This window comes from Carlito syrichta, unplaced genomic scaffold (assembly GCF_000164805.1).
Source record: "Carlito syrichta isolate Samal-C Ts95f unplaced genomic scaffold, Tarsius_syrichta-2.0.1 Scaffold311553, whole genome shotgun sequence".
Classification (NCBI taxonomy): Eukaryota; Metazoa; Chordata; class Mammalia; order Primates; family Tarsiidae; genus Carlito; species Carlito syrichta.
This window is the reverse complement of record NW_007255649.1, coordinates 161,784-178,031: the sequence shown is the minus strand read 5'-3', so window position 1 is coordinate 178,031 and position 16,248 is coordinate 161,784. Positions and strand designations below refer to the sequence as shown.

Here is a 16,248-nt window from a genome sequence, read left to right as displayed (position 1 = left end):
CACGAGACGGTAATCACAAACTACTATGGAAAGGGAGAGACTTCTCCTCCAGGCCTCCTCCAGAGGCTTCCTAGAAAGGCCAGCCCACCTCTCTTAACCTAGGACATGGTTATTCAAACTGGAGTTACTCATAAGAGTGGCAGGAAATGGCTGAAAAAGAAGAGGACAAGAGGTCCTTAGGATGATGACCTTAGGTGTGTCAACTCATAAAGGTGGTACCTTTGCATTATTAGAATTTTCTGGAACCTATCACTTTAGAAGACTGTTCTAAACAACCAATTTACAAGTGAATTTTTAGTACCCAGCCTACTCATTTCTTCTTCTTGACAACCCGAGAAATTGATTTGAGAGTTATAGTTCTTAAATCCAGGGAAAGAAGCAGGTGACAAATGCTGACTCAGACCAGTATTGCTGACCCCTCTCCCCTGGGTCCCAGACTGCCATCTGCTAGCCAGCTGGAACATAGCCTGGCCCCGGCTAGACTCGCCACCCACCCCAGAGAGCTCGCCCACACAGTTGGAAGCCACTGGGCCTAACTTTAGCAGTTACGCCACACACTAGGAGTCAGTGTCTGCCCTGGGTTAGAATGAGTCTCCTGGTGGAGGGCCCTCCTGGTCTGGCTGACAGGGACGTTGCTTCCCTACAGATGGGCTATGTGCGGGAGTATATTCTGTGGGCAGCATCCAAATCCCAGCTTCTGGCACACCAGTTCATCTGGAACATGAAGACTAACATCTATCTAGATGAAGAAGGCCACCAGAAAGACCGTGAGTACTTTGCTGTTCTCCCACAAGCCTCACTCCTCATCTTCAAGGCCTTCAACAATGCCCAGAGGCTTCCTCAGCCTCCGGGGCCCTCCCCAGCCTTCACTATCCCAGCCTGCAGGTCCCTCCTCTCCCATCCTTGAGGAGGCACTTCTCACCTTTCATCACACAGGGGAGCAGGACCCCTTCTTCACAGCACTATCTGGACACCACCCTGCAGGATCTCTTGTGTGAAATTCTCCTGCCCCGCGAGCTGATTTTCCATGAACTGCCCTGTACTCAACACACCTGCAACTGTATGAGGACAGGGTGGCCAACCCAGGGCAGTGCTTCTCAAATGGAGTGACCTCCGGACCCCTGCACACGTTTAGAAGCAATTATTGAGACTCTCAAGAATGTTGGTTAATGTGGTCATTTGCCATCAGTGTTAACCAGGATTAGAAATTAAGACTGAGAAAAATTTAAAATATAAGCCCGTTCATTTCAACTTAAATAACATATTTTGTGAAAAATAACTTTTACCAAACATCTCAAAAGTGAGTGAGAAGAGTGACATTGCTTTACATTTTCGCAGATCTCTTTTTTGTCTGGCTTAGTAGAAGATAATCTGAATTCTCATTCTGCTTCTGCATTTGATCTGTTGCAATATTTTTTTTGGCTGAATATTTTAGATAGAGGAAATTTGGCCTCGTACGGACTTGTAATTGGAAAACAAGGAGTACTTTAGTAGTCTTTCAGGTCATTATGGATATTATTCATTGATACTACACCAGGCTCAACAGGTGTTGGTTTCTTAAAGGTTAATTGCAGTGTGATATCCGAAACCCATCAGTGAACTTCTCATGCTCTGTTCCATTTAAATCCCTTGGTCTACCTCACACCCAGACCCATATAGGCTTTCACAACATCAAATAGTGGTCATTTATAAAATATAGGCTAGTGAGTTATGCAGATCTTGCAAATGTTGGTGTATATACAGTATTTAAAAATTACATTTGTTAACACCCTGCCAATTTTACCAGAAACAATTTTAGTTTAGCTCCAAAGTCAGACAAATGCCAGGTCCTTCTGAGGCCAACACCTGCTTCAGATGCAACAGGAGCACTTCATGCATGTTTTATTTCATTACACAGAATATTTAACACACTGGGTATGGTGGTACACACCTGTAGCCTCAGCTACTCAGGAGGCTGACGCGAAAGGATCACTTGAGCCCAGGACTTCGAGGCTACAGTGAGCCATGAGGGTTTTCTGAGGGGCCCTGTGCAACAGCCACAGGGATTCAACCTCTTTGTTTCTTTGGCAGCGGACATCGGCGATCTCTTGGAGCAGTTAGTAGAGGAGATTACAGGCTCCCTGTCGGGCCCAGCCAAGGACTTCTACCAGCGGGAGTTTGATTTCTTTAACAAGATCACGAATGTATCAGCCATCATCAAGTAAGTGCAGCATTTCTGGGATATCTCGTTCCAGTCCCTGTGGCTCCAAAATTGCCTTGGGAGCTTTTTTGTGTGTATTTGTTTGAGTCAGGGGTCTCACTCTGTTGCCCAGGTCAGTGCGGTGACATGATCATGACTTACTACAGCCTCGGTCTCCTGGGCTCAGCCAATCCTCCCACCTCAGCAGCCTCCTGGGTACCTGGGACTATAGGCACACACCACCACACCCAGCTTATTTTTTGTTTGTTTGTTTGGTTGGTTGGTTGGTTGGTTTTTTATAAAGACAAATTCTCACTATGTTGCCTAGGCTGTTCTTGAACTCCTGGGCTCAAGCAGTCCTCACACCTCAGCATCTCAAAGTGCTGGGATTACAGGTGTTAATAAAATTCATTGGATTGCTTCACCAGGGACTTCATAAGTCACCTGGGCTTTTCTGTGCTGTGAGTTGTAGCAATGAGGAGTCTGTGACTACTGGCGTGCTTGGCCCTGCCTTGAGCTCTGCTCAGGCACCAGCAGTTTTTCCCACCAGCATCACTAGTGTCAGTTCGCTGAAGGCAGCAAATGGTCACCATGCCTGGTTGCTGGAGAGCTTTAAAAATATCCATGCCCTCCCCTGCCAGATGAATGAGTCTCCAGTGGTAGGATCGCTGCTGGTTCTGATGGGCATCCAGGATGGGAAAACACTACTGGGGTGACTCAGGCTCTTAGAAATATAACAGAATGCACCAATTTCAGGAAGCACCCTTAGTTTCATTATATATGTGGCCACAGTCTGAAGCCACTCTTTCTCTCCAAGCTCTGAAGGGCCCTACTGATGTCAGGAAAACCAGACTCCCTTTGCAGCTCTCATCACTGTTTTCCTGGGCCCTCCATCATGTGAATCTGATGCCATTCTTGGGTATTGGTGGCCTGACCCATTCACATGGGATGAGACCCAGGGTCATCAATGCTGGGCACTGCCTTTACCATGGCTTGCATCCTGGGCTGTCTTCAGTGCTCATGCAGCTCTGACCTTGGTCACCCCAAGGCCCAACCCATGACTCCTAAGGCCCTTTCTTGGGCTAGTGATGCTGGCAACTTCTAGCACAAAGAGACAGGGAGCAGTATTTCCTTGGTGTCATCATGTGGCAGGGACATGACTCCAGTTTACCTCTCATCCTCATCCTGAGGTGGGACATCTAAGGGGCCTGCCCAAGGTCATGCAGCAAGTAAATAACAGCATGTGAGCCCAGAGCCATCTGACCCCAAAGCTACTTGTCCCCTCAAGTAATTCTGACAGCAGCACACACACCCCACACACAGGTGAGGAGCAGAGGCAGCCAGAAAACAGCTCCAACTTGCTCCGCCTACAGGGACCACCTGGGCTGCTTGATGAGGAATATGGGTCAGGGACCAGAGGGTTTGACCAGGGCAAGAATCACTGCAAGTGGTTTCCTATAGGAATTGGGCCTGACTGGGTCTTCAGAAGCAACTAGAACTGGAAGAAGAATGGAGAGGGCAATCCAGACAGGAGGGCCCTGAGCTGTCCCCCAGAGACCAGTTCCTCCAAGAGACAAAGCCAACCATTTCTGCCTTGTTTCTCAGGCCCTACCCTAAAGGCGACGAGAGGAAGAAGGCTTGTTTGTCAGCACTGTCTGAAGTGAAGGTGCAGCCAGGTGAGCAGGTGGCCTTAGGAGACTAACAGATGGGCTTCTCCTGCGGGTGGGCAGGGAATGGAAGCTGCTGCCCTCTCCATGATGCAGGGAATGGAGACAGTGGCTTGGCCAGCTGTCACATGCACTTGGGCCCATGGTGCCTATTGCCCCAGGACCTCAGCCCCTCCCCAGAACCTGCTCCCAGAAAACTGGAGCTGCTCAGCGGGTGCTCTCCAACTTTCTTACTGCCTGCAGTTTTTCTGGAGGTCCTCAGCAGCTGTTTCCCTAGAAGAGGGTTCCTGGGCTCTAGTATGACAGGAGCAGGTTACACAGGTGAAGGAACAGCTAGGCAGGGTGCCTGTGCCCCCCAGTAGAAGCTGCCCTTTGGTGTGTGTGGCTGTTGCCATGCGGGAACTCAAGCTTGGTATGGTTGGAGCTGAGCTTTTTTAAGAGAAGCTGGAAATTCAGACTTCACTGGGCAGCTTTCTGTGTTTAACCCTTGGTACAAACTTGTCTTTTCAAATCCTGTCTGTCCTGTGCAGATGTCCACAATGGATGGCCTCAGCCATGGAGTACCCTGTGGGCCCTGGTTTAATGGCTTCTTCCATTGCATTATGTTGAGCTCACACAGCAGCTCAGCTTCTCAGAGAGGGCTGCACATGCACAGGGTCCTGTTCCCCTCATTGAGAAGGCCACAGCTGCCTGGGAGGTACAGAAAGAGCCAGAAGCCATAGTACTGTGAGACGCATATGCATAAGCCTCCAAACCACACTCCAGACTTTTGTGCCCCAGATGCCTGGGCAGCCAGCAGGGCGCTAGAGCAGGACACAGAGGTGGCTTCTCTGTGAGGCATGACCTGGAACTGGTGAGGGAAGGGCAGAAAAGGAGGAGACAACATGCCCCTCTTCCCTGCACACGATAGCCAGGCCAAGCATGGCTCCCTAGGAGGCTGTCGACTGCCTGTTCTGAGACCCTTCCTCTAAGTCCACCTTGTCAGGGTTCAGGAAAACACATCCCCCTGGGTACTGCCAGTTCCTTGACCAGGAATGGGCTTTCTCTTGTCCTTTTACTTCACACATTTACCAAATGCTCACTGAGAAAGGGGAACCAAAGAATGGAGAGCTGTTTAAAGGGGAGTTCTGGCAAGCAGAGGTAGGCAGGAGGTTCCTGAGGGCGGACAGGCTCCCATGCCTATCCGAGTTGTGGCGAGGCTGCATCTTTGAGGTTGGTGCTCGGTGCATCTTTCCAGAGGAGCATCTCCTGGGAAAGATTTATTTGTTAGATGTCTAGAAGGATTATGTAAAGGGTCACAGAGTCAGGGAGGACTGACCTTTGGCAGCCACAGAAAAGTAGTAAGCAGTGCCACAGATGGGGACCAGAGGCCCCTCTGCAGGGGCAGGGCATGCCTACGGGGTGGACTCCGCACATAACATCTGTGTTGGAAATGCCGTGGCCTCACCTGTGGTCACATGTGGCTTCCCTCTGTCCCTGCACAGGCTGCTACTTGCCCAGCAACCCTGAGGCCATCGTGCTGGATATCGACTACAAGTCCGGGACGCCCATGCAGAGGTGTGAGCCTCACCTTGCCCACCCCCTTCTACAACTTCCTTATGTGGGATTGGTATTGGCTATATCATTTGTGCTTCATTCTTTTTGTTGTTTTTCAGTGCTGCAAAAGCCCCATATCTGGCTAAATTTAAGGTGAAACGATGTGGAGTTAGTGAACTGGAAAAAGAAGGTCAGTTGAGAATTCTGATTTCATTGGGGATCTCAGTGCTTTTCTTTGCTAACGCCAATTTCTTTTGGCACATCTGATTTATTACCAGCTCCCCATAAAAGATCCTCCCATCTACTCTTTTTGTCTGACTCCTCATTTGGGGACAGCATGACGCTCGAGTGCAGTGACAACCTCTTCTGAGGCTGAGTGGCCTGAGGCCTTTGAGGCTGTATTAGTTCCCTGGGGCTGCTACATATGATCACAGTTCTGCAGACTAGAGTCCCCATCAAGGTGTCATCGGGACTCTGGGGCAAGATTCTTCTTTACTTCTTCAGCTTCTCGTGACGTTGCCTGCAGTCCTTGGTGCACCTTGGGGCATCACTCTGGTCTCTGTCTTTGTCTTCACATGGCATCTACCCTCTAATAAGAACATCAGTCATTGAATTAGGGCCCACCCTAATCTAGTATGACCTCATCTTACGCTGATTATATCTGCAAAGGCCCTAGTTCCAAATAAGATCATGATCTGAAGTTTGGGGTAAGCATAAATATTAGAGGGCCACTCTTCAACCTAGTACAGAGTTGCCAGCTGTGCAAAGGGGCTGCCAGCCTGTGCAGGGACATGCCTTCCACGGCTGTGGCTACATACCGGCCCTCAAGCCCTCCTGTGCACCAAATGTGCAGACACACGCACACACCCTTCCCCTAGCTTGCGGTGCCCAACCCTGACCCAGGCATGCCTGGTTCCTCACTGTAGATGACATGGGGCTCTGCTTTTAGTTTTATTTAAACCTAAATGTTCCTAGGAAAACATCTCTGTCCCTGGGATTCTACCTCTTCTGGGCCCTTGTTGGCCTCCTTGAGGCTTTGTAGAGATGACTCCCAAGATTCTTGGGGTTCTTTCCAGGCATATGAGGAGGGCTTGCCCCTGGCACTCTTAGAGAGCTTCTCACTGACCTCGGACTAATGGTGGCCTCTCCTCCCGTGTGCAGGTTTGCGGTGCCGTTCAGACTCTGAGGATGAGTGTGGTGCACAGGAGGCCGATTGCCAGAAGATCTCCTGGCAGGCAGCCATCTTCAAAGTGGGGGATGACTGCCGGCAGGTAGCAGGGCCAGGCCTGGGGCAGACTGGGGAGCCATGTCTGCCTCTCTCCCAAGGCTCCAAGCACACGAATGCAGCTTTATGTTCAGAAGCATGGTCTTTGCCTCTCCCCATTGGTCCAGGTTCCACAGAGTGGAGACCAGTGCAAAACCCGGTGGCCTCTCCTTCCAGCCACTCTCTGGTGTTCCTCCATTTCTGCCCTACAGGAACTGCCCTGAGGGGGAGGGTACCCTGTCTCACCTCATTGGGCAACTCGGCCTCATGCTTAGCGTAGGGCCTGGTGGCCTCAAGGGCCTGGGCCCAGTCCTTCATGAGCAGTGAGGCGAGGCCCTCCAGACTCCACTGGGCTGTGGCTCCCTGCCCCACTCCATTGCTGGGCATTCAGCGTCTGCCTTGCATGAGCTGGGAGGGCCACTGAGGTACAAAAACACCGGCTGGCAGCATCCTGTGTCTCCTCGGTTTACAGGACATGCTGGCCCTGCAGATCATTGACCTCTTCAAGAATATCTTTCAGCTGGTTGGCCTGGACCTCTTTGTTTTTCCCTACCGTGTGGTGGCAACTGCCCCTGGAGTAAGTTCCTTGAATAGGAATCGGGTAAAGTATCTGGACACCTACTGCCTGGTGGACCTCAGAACTCACCCTTCCTCCCTAGTGCGGGGTGATCGAGTGCATTCCTGACTGTACCTCTCGAGACCAGCTGGGCCGCCAGACAGACTTTGGCATGTATGACTACTTCACGCGCCAGTATGGGGATGAGTCCACCCTGGCCTTCCAACAGGTAGCCAGGGCAGCCGCAACCCCGTTGATTATGTGTGCTCCATCCCATCCCTGCCCCTCATATCCTGCCTCCTCCTTTCCCTGGTCTTCTGAGTCCTCCTTCATTAAGAGGTTAAAATCAGATCACCCATAAACTTGTTTTGGAGTTAAAGGAAGCTAAAGCTAAAGCCAGAAGAAAGTTAAGTCCTGGGTGTGGGAGGAGGAGCTCACCCAGATGCAGCCCCTGTCATTCCTGCTGCCAGGGTCTGGGTTGCTGACTGAGGCTCTGCCTCTAAGATGGAAGCACAGCACCAGGAAGAATGCCCTGGGATCCTGGTTGCAGGGCTGGGGAGAGTGCCCACAGGCCTGGGGATCCCAGGTGCAGGGCTGGGGAGAAGCCCGCTGGCCCCAGGGCCATTGTGAGCCCAGGGCTCTCTCTGCACAGGCACGCTATAACTTTATCCGGAGCATGGCTGCCTACAGCCTCCTGCTGTTCCTGCTGCAGATCAAGGACAGGCACAATGGCAACATCATGCTGGACAAGAAGGGCCACATCATTCACATTGGTCAGCCAGTCACAGCACCACCCTCCTCCTCCCTCCTTCACCTCCCAGTGCCCTGGGGAAGATAGGAGTCCTCACCCTACAGAGGGGGGAGCAGGCATGCCTGGGGTCACCCTGCCGGGAGGGTCAGGGTAAACATTCAAGTCCAGCTCTGAGGTCCAAGCTGTCAGCCACCAAGCTGTCCTGCTGCGGAGGGCTTCCAGCCCTGGGAAGCTGGGGCAAAAGTGGCAGCTGAAGCTTCAGGTCAGAAGCCAGAACAAAGCTGAGCTGGGCTTGTCCAGGCTTCTTGCTGACATCTGTGCCCTGGCCTGGCTCCCGCCTCCACTTCTTCCCCTCTCTTCTTCTTCTGCCTACTGCCATTCCCAACATCCCCAAGAAAACACAGCCTCTCTGTGAGGTAGTGGGCACTGCTGTCATTGAGTCCTCTTCTGCACCTTAAAACAGACCACTTGTCCCCACCTGCCCTGACTCCTGACCCAGTTACAAACAGCTCCTTGGGGTTTTGCAGACTTTGGCTTCATGTTTGAAAGCTCACCAGGCGGCAACCTTGGCTGGGAACCAGACATCAAGTTGACAGACGAGATGGTGATGATCATGGGGGGGAAGATGGAGGCCACGCCCTTCAAGTGGTTCATGGAGATGTGTGTTCGCGGCTACCTGGCTGTGCGGTGAGCCCAACCCCAGAGGAGGCCCATGGGGGTTATTCTTAGACCCCCTTCAGGATGAAGGGAATCAGGTTCAGAGAGAGAGAGGTGTTTGTAGGTACCCGGTGGTCAAGACCTGGCCTTCTGGTCACCTCTTTCTTCCCACCTCTACCAGCAACTTCCCACTCCAGACATCTAAGTCCAGTCTCATTCTGCAGGCTCCCGGGCTTGCCCTCAACCTGTACTGTCCCCAGTTGTGGGCTCCCACTTTGGGGCATCTCATCTATCTTTCCAAAGCCTGAGCACCGGCCATTCCCCAGACGCATGCCAGAGACTGACACTGTCACAGTTTCACATACAGTGTCACTTGGCCATGGCCATGTTCCAACCTCAATCACTCCCCACCACCCTACAGGGAAAGGAAGACTGGAAAGTCTGTGCATCCCACCCCGGTGCAGAAACCACAGCCAGCAGCCTCCCATGGGGCTGTGAGCAGCTCCAGCCGGGGTGGTGCAGGGACTGGGGGCAGCAGATCTAGTGAAAGGGCTGCTAAGAAGAGACATGGAAGATGTGGCAGAGGTGATGGGAGCCCATGCATGAGGCTTTTGGACAGCAGCTGGGCCCCAGGACTGTGGGCAGAGCCACCCACATAGGCCGGCCTCTGTCTACCACCCCTTCCTGTCTTTCCCCAGGCCCTACATGGACGCAGTCGTCTCTCTGGTCACTCTCATGTTGGACACGGGCCTGCCCTGTTTCCGCGGCCAGACAATCAAGCTCTTGAAGTAGGTTCCTTGGCAGACACACAGACAACTTGGGGGACAGTTGTCTATTCACTTAGGCTCCACCCAAGATAGGAACCTTTTGTGTAATTGTAACCCTGATTGTCATCTCCTTGGAACCCCAGAGCTGATGGGATTCCTGAGTGAGACTCTGAGTGTCCCAGCTTGTGCCAGCCACACTAAAGACCTACCTAGATGCCCTGTAGTTTCTCAAGGATGCTGCAGCAGCCCCACCTCTGGGCCCTCAGGTCTGTACTCTAGATTCCCAGTGCTTAGTCCGCCCCCATCCATAGGGCCACTCAGACCCAACCAATGCTGGGAAAGGAGACAGGGCCCACAATAGACACTGTCCCTGTCTTCCAACACTTGGACCCTGGAGATGTAGTTCCAGGGTGTGGCCTTCGGCTGAACAGATTCCCACAGACACTGGAGTCCAGTTCCCAAAGGAGGCCCCATCATGTGGGCCTGGGAGGGAGGGAGGTCAGCCAGCAGCAGCCCTGATGCAGCCTCTCCCCTAGGCACAGGTTTAGCCCCAACATGACCGAGCGTGAGGCTGCCAATTTCATCATGAAGGTCATCCAGAGCTGCTTCCTCAGCAACAGGCAAGTCACCCCCTACCCCCTTCCTGCATTCACTCACCCCTAGTGGTCACTGGGCACCTGAATCCAGTGACTAGGATGCTGCCCTCCTTGTGCAGCTTGTCGTGGGAGACTCTCTGTTCCGCCTGCCTTGATGGGAGTTCTTGGGAACAACAGGATGCTGGCTTAGAGGATCCCAGAGAGTGCTCAGGGGAATATCTGGTAGAAGCTGAGGGCCAGAAACCATGCCCACCTGGGGCAGGGCTTGTGAGGCTGAGAGAGCAGTGGGGGCACAGGGCCACAGGAGCAGGAGTGGGTTTGGGATCAGACAGGAGCTACTCCAGGGAGGACTTAGGAAGTCAGACCCCTTTTTCGGCCCCTTCCTCAAGCTGCTCTGTGGGCAGTGGCTGGAGGGGCAAGCTGGGAGCCGTCAGTCAGCCATCACTGTGGTAGGGGAGAGGGGAGAGGCAGGAGGCCCTGAGAAGGGCTGGTTGAGTTCAAAGATGGAACCCCAGGCTGATAGGCTCCCATGGATGCGAGTCTGAGGTGGCTTTGAGGTGTGCATCCTGAAAAATGGTAGGACTCTGACTCCAGCAGCTGGGATGGGCTCTAAGACTCTGGGATCTGCCCATGTAGGAGGCATCCAAAGACATGAGGCTGGGTGAGGCCTTGGGGGTGTGGGGTTCAAGACTGGGCTGTGGGACATGCCACATCCAGACCAGGAGGAGGGGCCCAGGGCCTTGGCCATCTGCATGGGGAATGCTGAATGAGCCTGAGAGGAGGCCCAAAAACCGTAGGTGCCCACAAAGTCCGGTGACCCTACAGGGGCAATGCAAGAAAGAGAGGGCAGGAACTGTGAGGGCTGGGTGTGGAAAGAGTGCTTGGTGAGGAGGGAGCAGAGAAACCAGAAGAGCCCAGGCAGAAGAGAATCCCATGTCTGCAAGAGGGATTGGGGGACAGGACGAGGAGCGTCTCTCCTGAGGCAAGGAGGGGCTGAGAGTGTGGAGAGGGAGGAGGGATGCCCAGGACTCTTTCAGGGTACCTAGGCATGACAGGCCAGGGGGCCAGAGGGGCATCCAACAGAGTGATGGCTCCCACAGATGGCAGGGATTTGGCTGAGGAGCATTAGGTAGCCTCAGGGTTGGAGCAGGTGTGGTCACTGAGCAGGGGGCAGAACATCCGAGAACTTTTGTGCCTTCAGGAGCCGTGCAGCCATGAGTGGCGGTGAGCAAACAGGGAGGGTTCCCAGGGGGAGGGATCCCAGACCTGGCAGCCTCCTCACAGCCTCTCTTCACCCTCCCTCGGCCTTCCAGGAGCCGGACCTACGACATGATTCAGTACTATCAGAATGATATCCCCTACTGAGGAGTCCTCTGAGGCCCAGCGCTTCCTGCCCTGTGTGCCCCCGCAGCTGCCCCACGGTGATGGAGCCGTGTGATCACCTCTACCCCACCGCTTCGTCCAGTGAAATTATTTTTATAGGAAAAAAGATCCGTAGCTCTTAGCCTGGCAGTCACTCTTCCTGAGGTGCGGCACACAGGTGGCATTGCTTTGGTGACACCACAGACTGAGATGACAATCATTGGATGGTGCTGTCTATGCACAGGTGTGAATCCTCTATTTGCACTGGACACATTCCTTACCTGTCTTATTTCTTAGGTACATGAAGTATTTTCTTGTGCATAAAAAATAAAAATTATATAAGATTTAACCAACACGGACAAAATAAAAACACCAAATAGTGCTGTGTTGGAATCTGACTGTTAGGTTTGGTGTCAAGTCCTAAGTGCATTTTCAGCCGAGGGGCAGTTCCTGGATTTGCCCCTGGGGAGCAGGGCTTAGTGTTACCTGCACACATAGGCTGGGGCCCAGGCTCTTGGGGTATGGCTTAACAGGCTTGAACTTCCCAGGCAAACTCACCACATGCAGGTGCAGCAACAGTAGTACATGTTTCCTCTTACTGCTCTCTACCTTCTCTAAAGCTGTCACCCTAAGGACTGCCATGGCTCTCTGCATGTCCTGCCTCTGCACCAGTTTCTTCCATGCTGGGCTCCTCCTAACTCATTTTCAAGTGCTGTGCTCTGGGACTCCAAAATCTTTGTGTGACTAGAACCCATCAACCATTTACTCCCACCACCAAGCCCTGTAATTATCTTAAACAGACAGAAAGTAAATACTCGGAACAAACAAAAACTTCAAAAGATCAGTTAAACACCAGGTATGATAGAGGTGAAGAGAAAACCAATCACTGGAAAGAAAACAATGAAATTACCGAAAATGGAGCGCAAAGAAAAGTTGAATGAAAGCTCCAGTCAACTTCTAATGAGATTTCCGAGTTGACGAAAAACAGAAATAGTCAGCTTCAGGACTCACAGTTGAGTCTTCAACAGTATAAACAAGCCAGTGTGTGTGTTAAAAGGAATTTTTAAAAATACCAATCCAGCCGGGCTCGGTGGCTCAGCCTGTAATCCCGCGCCTTTGGGAGGCTGAGGTGAGTGGACTGCCTGAGCCCGCGTGTTCGAGACCCGCCTGGGCAACTTGGCGATACCTCATCTCTTCAATAAATCAAAAATTAGCCGGGCGTGGTGCGCACGCCTGTAGTTCTGGCTGCTTGGAAGGCTGAGGAGGAAGGATTGCCGGAGCCCAGCAGGTCGAGGCTGCGGTGGCCGGGAGCGGCCACTGCATTCCAGTCTGGGTGACAGAGTGAGACTCCAACTCAAAAAACAAACAAACAAACAAACCAATCCATCACCCATTAAAAAAAAACATCAATCCAAAAGAAGGCAGGAAAGGAGAAACAAGAAGAAATAACAGATGGAACAAAGAGAAATTGTACAAGTGTAAACTTGGATCCAAGTATATCAATAGTTATATTAAATAATAGACTCACTACTTAAAAGTCGGATTCTAATCATGGATTAAAAGTGAGACACAGCTGGGCATGGTGGCTTACACCTGTAATCCCAGCACTTTGAGAGGCAGAGGCAGGAGGACTGCCTGAGCCCAGGGGTTCAAGACCAGCCTGGGCAACTTGGCAAGACCTCATCTCTACAATAAAAATATTAACTGGGCGTGGTGGTGTGCACCTGTAGTTCCAGCTACTTGGAAGGTTGAGGCAGAAGTATTGTCTGAGTTCAGCAGGCCGAGGTTGCAGTGGACATGAATATGCCACTGCACTCCAGCCTAGGTACAGAGAGAGACTCCAACTCCCAAAAAAAAAAAAAAAAAAGAGGCACAATTATGTGCTAACTATAAACAATGCTGTACTCTACATATAAAGACATGGACCTATATTGAAAGTAGACAGATGGAAAAAGATAATGGCCTTTCATAGTCATCATGTGCATCGGTGGAAAATCCCACAGTCAGCAGTTGACAAAACAACCAGCAAGAGAGTAAACACAGGAGACCTGAACATGCCTGTGATCTACCTGGACCTGCTGGGCATTTATTAAACACTCTGTCAATAACAATACACTTTTTTCTCAGCATTCACCATTACAGGCTATGTGCTAGGCCACAAACAAGTCTCAATAAATGTAGGATTTAACATGTCGAGAATGTTCTCTGGCCACGATGGTATTAAATTAGGAATCAATAACAATAAGATATATAGAAAAAAACAGTAGAACTAAAATACTGACAAAAATAGTACCTGCGACCAGAGGGAATTATCAGTGTTAAAATGTGACAAGGGAGGCTGGGCACAGTGGCTGACGCCTAATCCCAGCACTTTGGGAGGCTACGGTGGGAGGATCACTTGAGCCCAGAAGTTAAGACCAGCCTGGGCAGCATAGTGAGACCTCATCTCAACAAAAAATATAGAAAAGTAGCCAGGGGTGGTGGTACAAACCTGCAATCCCAGCTGCTCAGGAGGCTGAAGTGACATGATCACTTGAGCTCAGGAGTTCAAGGCTGCATGACCATACCACTGCACCCCAGCCTGGATGACAGAGTGAGACCCTATCTCCAAAAAATAAAAACTTCAAGGGGGTCTTTGGGGAGGATGCCAAGTTCAGGTAGTAAGGATACAGAATATATCCTCAAAGAGAAATAGAAAAATCAGGATCAACACATTATAAAGTGGTAGGAATAAATTCAAATGTAGAAAATTTCCCATCACAATACTTGAAAAGGCAGCTTGTCAAATTGGCAAAGAACACAGGTCAATCAAATGCTATGTATAAGATTCTGGAAATATGGCAAATTATCCTGAAAAACTGAAAATGCTATTTGCAATACTGGGGAGCAGTGATCTAAATCCATGAGCTGATAAAATAAGGACGTTTCAGAAGCTCAAAACCAACTAAGCTCCTATATGACATGAGAGACAGAAGGCAAACCTAACAGCCTCATCCCTTTGAGGAATTTATTATGGGACTTTGGTTTGCACCTGCAGAAGATGAGTCTAGAAGATGAGAAATAAAGCTAGGTGTAAGAGACCAGGAGCCTCCTCAGTGTGCATATTTACCAAAACACCTATCATCAGTGTCACACTTCAAGATGAAAGGCTGAAAGCTGTGCCTCCCAGATGAAGAACAACAGACGAAGTGTGTCTGCTGTCACCACTTCTGTTCTTCAGGCAGTAAACAGGAACAGTTTGAGAATTTGAAAAGGAGAAAGAAAAGTCATTCAGAAATGGAATTTGTGTACAGAAAAATCCAAACTATCTGTAGTCAAAGTTATACAGGTCAGTATACAAAAATCAACTTTGTGTGTGTTTGTATTAAAAACATCAAATACCAAGAAACAAGTTTCCTTTAATAATTGAAAATCAGCTGGGCTCAGTGGCTCAGCATGTAATCCCGTGCTTTGGGAGGCCGAGGTGAGTGAATTGCCTGAGCCTGCAGGTTCAAGACCCACCTAGGCAACTTGGCAAGACCTCATCTCTACAATAAATAAAAAAAATTAGCCAGGCGTGGTAGTGTGTGCCTGTAGTTCCAGCTACTTGGAAGGCTGAGGCGGAAGGATCGCCGGAGCCCAGCAGGTCGAGGCTGCGGTGGCCGGGAGTGGCCATTGCACTCCAGTCTGGGTGACAGAATGAGACTCCAACTCAAAAAAGAAAAAAAAAATGAAAATCTACAAATGCTGAGAGAAAGAAGATCTAAACAAATCGAGTAGCATCATGTTCATGGACTAGAAAACTCAACATTATACTTGCGTGTTTTCTCCAAATTGATCTGCAACTTTGCTGCAAATGCCACTCAAAATCCCAGCAAGTTTTGTGGTGGAAATTGGCAAGAAGATTCTAAAATGTATATGGGAATGCAAAGGGCAACACAGCTATTTCAATGTTGAACAATAAACCTAGATATCAAGACTTAGTATTCAGCTGCAGTAACTAAGGCAGTATGGCATATTAGTGCAAGGTGAGACAATAACAGAATAATGTGTCCAGGAACATGCCCATACATATATAGTGACACTGCAGAGCAGAAGGGGAAGCATGGCTCTTTAAATCATGGTACTGCATCAATTGGAAATCCATACAGAAAAAAAAATGTTGACCTACTTCACACCAGACATAGGAGTTAATTCCTGGGCAAACCCCCTTAGGTCCCCTCCCAATGTGGAAGCTTTTCTGTCCTCTCAATAAATCCTACTTTCCAAAAAAAAAAAAAAAGTTAATTCCTGACCATGTGCAGTGGCTCACATCTATAATCCCAGCACTTTGGGAGGCTGAGGTGAGAGCCCATGGGTGCCTGAGTCCACGGGTTTGAGAACAGCCTGGGCAACTTGGAAAGACCTCATCTCTATAATAAATAAATAAAAATTAGCTGGGTGAGGTGGCTCGTGCCTGTAGTTCCAGCTACTTGGAATGTTGAGGATCACCTGAGCCCAGCAGATCGAGGCTGCAGTGGCCATGAGCATGCCAGTGCACTCCAGCCTGGGTGACAGAGTGAGACCCCAACTTAAAAAAAAGGGGTGGAGTTAATTCCAGGTAGACTGTGGAGCTGTACGTGAAAGGTCAAACAATATGTCTTTCAGAAGAAAATACAGAAGACAATATCTTCATGACCTTTGGGTATACAGAAGCTTCTTAAATGGGATCAAAAAAACACTAATAAAGGAAAAAAAATTGTTAACTTTGACTATATGAAAAAGCATGACACAGACCTGGGAAGGTATTTGCAATGTGTACATCTGCTCAAAGGATATATACATGGAGGACCCACATAAAAACCGAATTATCTTTTGGAGGGCGGACCTCTTGTAGTACACCTGGAATTTGTTCCTCTGGATCAACGAGTCAACCATAGTTTTTATCTGGAAGT

General features: G+C 50.2%; 1 protein-coding gene across 2 annotated transcripts in view; it reads left to right on the top strand.

Annotated features, from left to right (window-relative positions):
• The window catches only part of PI4KA (phosphatidylinositol 4-kinase alpha), a 141,258-nt gene extending 129,525 nt beyond the window's left edge, over window positions 1-11,733 (top strand). The window contains exons 43-55 of one of the 2 annotated variants that reach the window (XM_008068808.2): window positions 647-767; window positions 2,071-2,200; window positions 3,785-3,855; window positions 5,331-5,403; window positions 5,502-5,572; window positions 6,544-6,653; window positions 7,119-7,223; window positions 7,306-7,431; window positions 7,855-7,975; window positions 8,481-8,640; window positions 9,309-9,398; window positions 9,914-9,997; window positions 11,287-11,733. In XM_008068808.2, the coding sequence (XP_008066999.1) occupies window positions 647-767; window positions 2,071-2,200; window positions 3,785-3,855; window positions 5,331-5,403; window positions 5,502-5,572; window positions 6,544-6,653; window positions 7,119-7,223; window positions 7,306-7,431; window positions 7,855-7,975; window positions 8,481-8,640; window positions 9,309-9,398; window positions 9,914-9,997; window positions 11,287-11,338 (1,314 nt within the window). In that variant the 3' untranslated portion in view covers window positions 11,339-11,733. The remainder of the gene's footprint in view (window positions 1-646; window positions 768-2,070; window positions 2,201-3,784; window positions 3,856-5,330; window positions 5,404-5,501; window positions 5,573-6,543; window positions 6,654-7,118; window positions 7,224-7,305; window positions 7,432-7,854; window positions 7,976-8,480; window positions 8,641-9,308; window positions 9,399-9,913; window positions 9,998-11,286) is intronic. The other variant, XM_008068809.2, reaches the window with a different exon arrangement.
• Window positions 11,734-16,248: the final 4,515 nt, after the last annotated feature.